Here is a 7,500-nt window from a genome sequence, read left to right on the forward strand (position 1 = left end):
ACGTTATTTTGATAACGTAAACGTCCGCGGGATTGCACTTTTACTGCTGTGTTACAGGCGAGGACTTTGTGTTACTTAGCAGCGTTGTATTATTTTTATTCTGCACGAATGCTGTTCACCATGTCAAAGATGGGAAAGTTTGATTGAATGATTGAAAGACTTATTGTTAATAAATGGTACGCTTTGCGTTCCCAAACAGTCATCTCTGTCCCGACGATCCCCTCCGTGGTAGCAGGAACCCCTATATACTATGGTAATTACACATCAAAACGCCTGCGGCTTATAGTCGGGTGCGGCTTATATATGGAGCAATCTGTATTTTCCCCTAAATTTAGCTGGTGCGGCTTATAGTCCAGAAATTACGGTGTATATACACACATATGTATGTGTGTATATGTATATATATATATATATATATATATATATATATATATATATATATACATATATATACTGTATGTTTGTTGGTGTGGGAAAAATCACAAGACTACTTCATCTCTACAGAACTGTTTCATGAAACAGTTCTGTAGAGATGAAGTAGTCTTGTGATTTTTCCCACACCTACATATTGCGCTCTACCACGGTATCGAGCACTATTCTCTGGATAATCCAATCAAGACATATACTGTATGTTTGTATATATACATATGTATGTGTGTATGTATATATATATATATATATATGTATATGTATATATTAGTTCTCCCATTACAGGTAATTAACTCGTAAATTAAGTTTTGAGAAACTAACACAATTGGAAATGATGTAATATGTTACTGCATATGTCAGCAACTAAATTTACAGCCTTTTTAATTCTTTTAAAAATGTTTTTTTTAAATAAATTCTATAATAAATAATACATCATACAAGTTTTAGCCTATAGCACCTACCCCTAAAAAAAAAACCTCTCCCACCCCAGCTTGTTAATTTTTTCCTGTGAATAATGTTGCAAAGAGTGTGTTTGTCACCTACTGAGATTTTGGATTAGTTGCTACAATAACTTGGTTAACTTTAGTACATGTAAATGTACTGAATGCCTCATGTGACTGAAAAAAGCTGTATGTTTCTAAAGCATGTGTTTGTCTTTTTTGGGTCTTGCAGACATGTGTAAAGAACATCTCCCTCAGCAAAAGGAGGGGAGCTTCAGGGTGCCGCTGGAAGAACCACAGTCCTCCCAAATTAGAAAGAAAGATGAGACACCGCAGAACCCTCGCATTAAAAAGGATAAAGATGACCTACTGACCCAATACATTAAAGAGGAAGAAGAGGCGCCACAGTCCCCCCACTTTAAAAAGGAAGAGGAGGAATACAGCATCAGTCAGTTGGAGGAGTTCCCAGTGATTGTGAAGAGTGAAGGTGATGAGGTCAAAGGTGAAAGTGAGGAGAGGGTAGGGGGGGAGCCTCCAAGCAGCAGCTCAACACAACACATGACAACAGAAGCTGATGGAGACCACTGTGGAGGATCACAAGCAGACAAGCTCGTAGCTCCACTATCAGATAGTGAGGACACAACGTCACACTCTCCTGACACTGATGATGAAGACTCTAAAGATGATAAGACATGTCACACTGACAGCAAACGATTCAAATGTTCTCACTGTGAGAAAACTTGTAATCGCCGTGATCATCTGAAATTACACATGAGAATACACACTGGAGAAAAACCGTATATGTGCTCAGTTTGTAGTAAAAGATTCTCTCGGAAGGAAGATTTGATAAAACACACAAGAACACACACTGGTGAAAAACCTTTTTCCTGCTCGGTATGTGGCAAATGTTTTCCCCAAAGAAACTGTTTGAAAGACCACATGTATTTACACACTGGAGAAAAACCTTTTTCCTGTCCAATATGTGGTAAAGATTTTGTGCAAAGACAGTCTGTAAAAATACACATGAGAACACACACAGGAGAAAAACCTTTTTCTTGTTCAATATGTGGAAAAAGTTTTTCAGTAAGTGGGTCTTTGAAAGTCCACATGAAATTACATACGGGAGAAAAACCTTTTACCTGCCAAAGCTGCAACAAAAGCTTTACTGAAAGTTCAAAATTTGTTGTACACCAGAGAACGCACACTGGTGAAAAACCCTATTCTTGTTCAACCTGCAACAAAAGTTTTTCTGACCGATCAGCATTCGTAGTGCATAAGAGAACACACACTGGCGAAAAACCATATTCCTGTCCAAAATGCAACAAAAGTTTTAATCAACGATCAGCATTTGTAAGCCACAAGAGAATACACACCGGTGAAAAACCATATTCCTGTTCAAGCTGCACCAAACGCTTTATCGACCGATCAGCATGCGTAAAACACATGAGATCACACACTGGTGAAAAGCCATATTTGTGTTCGGGCTGCAACAAGAACTTTTGCACCCGATCATCACTTGTGAAACACATGAAAATACACACACGAGAGAAAATGTTTAGTTGCAATGTGTGTCGCGAAAGATTCTCTTATCAGTACGAGTGTAACAAACACAAGTGTGCTGGTGAGAACAGCAGCAGCAAATGAAGCGGCAGGATCTGAAATGAACTCTTAAAATTAATTACATTTTGACTTTGCAACATCATCAGTACACATAACTCGTGTAACATAATTGTGTGTTACACAAACTTCTTAAAATGCTTCTATACTCATAATTTATATATTTTGAATAAGTATTTTGTTTCAGTCAAGTGCATGCATTAATATGCAACATTATGTACTTCTATTAAAAAAATAATCAGACAAAATTGAAAAGGTATGTATACGTTTATGTGTATATATGTATGTATGTATATATATATGTATGTGTATATGTATATATATATATGTGTTTATATACACATATACATACATATATATATAGATATATATATATATATAGTCAATGTGAGTTGAAACCCTCTATCTCACCCACCTCTCCCGTCCAAAGGCAAAACCTAGTAACTCACTTCTAGTTGATTTTGCGAAAACCAATCTATCTTGATGCTGTCTTACAAAGATCTACAAAGTCATCAAACATATAGATGTTTTCCTGAGCTTTCATTTTCTTGCTGATTGAGCCATGGATTGAATCTGCTCTCATGAACGTGTGCCCTTTCTCCAGACATTTTATCACAATCTCGGGCGGGCCCCATTCTGCGTTTGCACATTGGGCAAGAGCCGTGTACAGCGTCCAGTTTTTATTTTGACCTTCACAGTTATCTGCCCAAAAGGAGCATGCATGGGGAAGAATCAAGAACAATACATTTAATGAAGGTGCTTGCAACGTCCTGGGCAAATATTCCAACTATCCCCTTGTGCCATAATATCAATTAATCAGGTTGACCGTCGGCCCCCATTGGTGCAAATGTCTCATTAAAGACAATAAGGCGACTGACAAAGAAGCTTTGATTGGTCCCTTGAGATACTAGGTTTTTCTGTTGTATCTACGCGGTTATGTGGTAGTTGCTAGGTCCTGCCATGCGCGTAACAGCTTACTTACGGAACAAATGACAATATCGCATACACTAATGTAAAGCATGTCACATAGGAACTCCGAAAGTATTATCAGCTCAGTTTTGACCAAAATTGAGTTACTGGGTTTTAACTTTGGACGGGAGACCTATACAAAGCACAACCACAGAGCCCAGATATAAACTCATCTGTGTGTAATAAAGATTCTGATCAAAACGTATCAAGTATGTTAGTCATGTGTGTTTATACATGTTCTTATGTGTATTATCCCAGTTTGGTGAATGAAAGTACGGAATGTGAAGGTAAAGACCTCAAATGACCTTATCAGATGCGTACCTGACTAAAGACATGATGCTATTGCCGGAAAGTACCGAGGTCCTTGGTAACTGTGACTAACAGGAAGAAAGTAGAACAGATGACCGTCAAGAACAGGATGTTGGGGGAAGAATCTGGAAATTACCCGACAGATGACACGATGTAATAGGTTGTACACTTAGTGAACAAATGTGAAGAGACAACACCCCGAAGTGGGTTAAAAACTTTGTAAACCAATGAAAAGATGACAACATGTATACGTTGTATCCAATGAGAAGTCAACACAATGTGATGGACTGTACTCCCAAACCAAAAAAGGAGTTGTTTGTCTTGAAAAGGACCGGCCCATTACGAAGGGTATAAAAAGGGTGCAGAAACCGCTATCATACGGGATTCGTGCCTGGACCAGCCTTTGGATGGAAGACAAAGAGGACTCCTGCTTGCTTGGACAACAACTTCTCCAAAAATCCAAGAAGAACTAATTCAACGAAAGAGACTGTTTTTCATCTGAGATCTATCTACCTGCTAAAAAGCAGAGAGGAAACAGATTCCGATTGACAAGAGACTGACCTGCGATCTGACGAAGGACATCAAGGGCGTCGCCCACCAGAGCATCACAGCTCTTGGTCCTCTGCTCCGGAGCAGCCAAAGCTTGGGTCCGGTCTCCCTGATCCTGCGATCTAACCCAGCTCCTTCCAAAGAGACACTTTTTGCGGACTTTGTCGGACTTTCCCCAAATAACCTTGCACAGTAAGAAACAAACTGAAGTCCAACTCGAAACGAATTTTAAACCACATTGATTTACTATTACATTCATTTTTACAATTTTATACATTTGTACGGTTTTACGCTATTGAACCTGCAATAAATAGCAGTATAAAAATACCAAGATTTTATACTTTATTGTACTATGACGTCCTTGACATAAAAAATTAAATCCTGTGTGTCGGGTAGGGAACCTATGGCTCTAGAGCCAGATGTGGCTCTTTTGATGACTGCATCTGGCTCTCAGATCAATCTTAGCTGACATTGCTTAACACGATAATTATGAATAAAATATAAAACATTCACACCTCCTCAATCCCACCAACACGTCTTTCTTTGAGGAAGCGGTGCCTGGGGAATCTGTAGTGGACTCTCCTATTTCTGGGGCTGAGGTCGCTGAGGTAGTTAAAAAGCTCCTCGGCGGCAAGGCCCCGGGGGTGGATGAGATCCGCCCGGAGTTCCTTAAGGCTCTGGATGCTGTGAGGCTGTCTTGGTTGACAAGACTCTGCAGCATCGCGTGGACATCGGGGGCGGTACCTCTGGATTGGCAGACCGGGGTGGTGGTCCCTCTCTTTAAGAAGGGGGACCGGAGGGTGTGTTCCAACTATCGTGGGATCACACTCCTCAGCCTTCCCGGTAAGGTTTATTCAGGTGTACTGGAGAGGAGGCTTCGCCGGATAGTCGAACCTCGGATTCAGGAGGAACAGTGTGGTTTTCGTCCTGGTCGTGGAACTGTGGACCAGCTCTATACTCTCGGCAGGGTTCTTGAGGGTGCATGGGAGTTTGCCCAACCAGTCTACATGTGCTTTGTGGACTTGGAGAAGGCATTCGACCGTGTCCCTCGGGAAGTCCTGTGGGGAGTGCTCAGAGAGTATGGGGTATCGGAATGTCTTATTGTGGCAGTCCGCTCTCTGTATGATCAGTGTCAGAGCTTGGTCCGCATTGCTGGCAGTAAGTCGGACACGTTTCCAGTGAAGGTTGGACTCCGCCAAGGCTGTCCTTTGTCACCGATTCTGTTCATAACTTTTATGGACAGAATTTCTAGGCGCAGCCAAGGCGTTGAGGGGTTCCGGTTTGGTGGCCACGGGATTAGGTCTCTGCTTTTTGCAGATGATGTAGTCCTGATGGCTTCATCTGGCCGGGATCTTCAGCTCTCACTGGATCGGTTCGCAGCCGAGTGTGAAGCGACCGGAATGAGAATCAGCACCTCCAAGTCCGAGTCCATGGTTCTCGCCCGGAAAAGGGTGGAGTGCCATCTCCGGGTTGGGGAGGAGACCCTGCCCCAAGTGGAGGAGTTCAAGTACCTAGGAGTCTTGTTCACGAGTGGGGGAAGAGTGGATCGTGAGATCGACAGGCGGATCGGTGCGGCGTCTTCAGTAATGCGGACGTTGTATCGATCCGTTGTGGTGAAGAAGGAGCTGAGCCGGAAGGCAAAGCTCTCAATTTACCGGTAGATCTACGTTCCCATCCTCACCTATGGTCATGAGCTTTGGGTCCTGACCGAAAGGATAAGATCACGGGTACAAGCGGCCGAAATGAGTTTCCTCCGCCGGGTGGCGGGGCTCTCCCTTAGAGATAGGGTGAGAAGCTCTGCCATCCGGGAGGAACTCAACGTAAAGCCGCTGCTCCTCCACATCGAGAGGAGCCAGATGAGGTGGTTCGGGCATCTGGTCAGGATGCCACCCGAACGCCTCCCTAGGGATGTGTTTAGGGCACGTCCAGCTGGTAGGAGGCCACGGGGAAGACCCAGGACACGTTGGGAAGACTATGTCTCCCGGCTGGCCTGGGAACGCCTCGGGATCCCCCGGGAAGAGCTAGACGAAGTGGCTGGAGATAGGGAAGTCTGGGCTTCCCTGCTTAGGCTGCTGCCCCCGCGACCCGACCTCGGATAAGCGGAAGATGATGGATGGATGGATGGACATTCTCATGCATTTAAATCCATCCATCCGTTTCCTACCGCACCTGTTCAAGAAGTCGCATTAATGGTAAGAAGTATTTTATGTCACGATGGGGGGGGGGGGGGGGGGGGGGGGTGAGTGTTGACCAATCAGCTCTCCTCGGTCTGACCAACAAATAGTCAATTAGTTAAAAAAAAAACAAATTGGAATGATTGAAGAGAGAAAAAATTCTAATTGGATAATGAAAAACAAAAGAAAAATAAATGGGTGGACGAATCCTCCTGACTAGCTGCAATTGAATAATAAAAAACATAAATGATGAGTAATTGGATGATGTAAAAAAGATAAAGCATAATTTTAATAAATTATATGTAATTAACTTTTCTTAATACTGTTTTTAATATTATCCATCCTTTTTATTCATCCAATCTTTTTTTTTGTTTTTCATTATCCAATTGAAATTTTTTCTCTCTTCAATTATTCCAATTTGTTGTACTTATTGATACTTTTTTTTTTATTAACTAATTGACTAATTGTTGGTCAGACCGAGGAGAGCTGATTGGTCAACACTCTCACTGATTAATTATTCATGTTCCTATTCCCAGCCATTCCAGCCAGGAATTACCGATGGTCCACTTACCAACTTTAGCCTCAGGAGGAGCTAACCCCCGAAATTACCCTTAGACTTTTGGACTATGGACTATTTATTATTATTACCCATACTTACCTTTTTAACTATAAGTTAATTAACCAGCTACCACTTAGCTTTGCTTTGTGTGGGGGAGGTGATGCACCCCCACATTTTCCGGCGTTCCCTCTCTTTGGTTTGGCAAGCCGATCGACCTGACTGGGATTGAACCCAGGACCCTTTGATTGGGAGCTAGCTGTTTAACTATTCAGCTATTCTTGGTCTTCTTAAGTGTAGATTTCGGGCCCCAATGACTTATTCAATTGATAACCTGTCTCAGTAAACTATGATACAAAACAATAGCTTTCCTAGTTACCGATCAACTTGCCTGGGATTTGAACCCAATGCCCTTTAATTGGGAGTTAGGAGCTTTAACCATTCAGCTATCCCTGGT

General features: G+C 42.3%; 1 protein-coding gene across 5 annotated transcripts in view; it reads left to right on the forward strand.

Moving 5' to 3' along the window:
* The window catches only part of LOC133544984 (gastrula zinc finger protein XlCGF57.1-like), a 202,805-nt gene that overhangs the window by 12,595 nt on the left and 182,710 nt on the right, over positions 1-7,500 (forward strand). The window contains exon 3 of one of the 5 annotated variants that reach the window (XM_061890253.1): positions 1,102-4,640. The exons of the other annotated variants lie outside the window; for them this stretch is intronic. Within the exon in view, the coding sequence (XP_061746237.1) occupies positions 1,102-2,513 (1,412 nt within the window). The 3' untranslated portion in view covers positions 2,514-4,640. Of the gene's footprint in view, positions 1-1,101; positions 4,641-7,500 lie in introns of those variants that run through there. 5 annotated transcript variants of the gene reach the window in all.

The sequence above is a fragment of the Nerophis ophidion genome, linkage group LG28 (assembly GCF_033978795.1).
Source record: "Nerophis ophidion isolate RoL-2023_Sa linkage group LG28, RoL_Noph_v1.0, whole genome shotgun sequence".
Taxonomy (NCBI): Eukaryota; Metazoa; Chordata; class Actinopteri; order Syngnathiformes; family Syngnathidae; genus Nerophis; species Nerophis ophidion.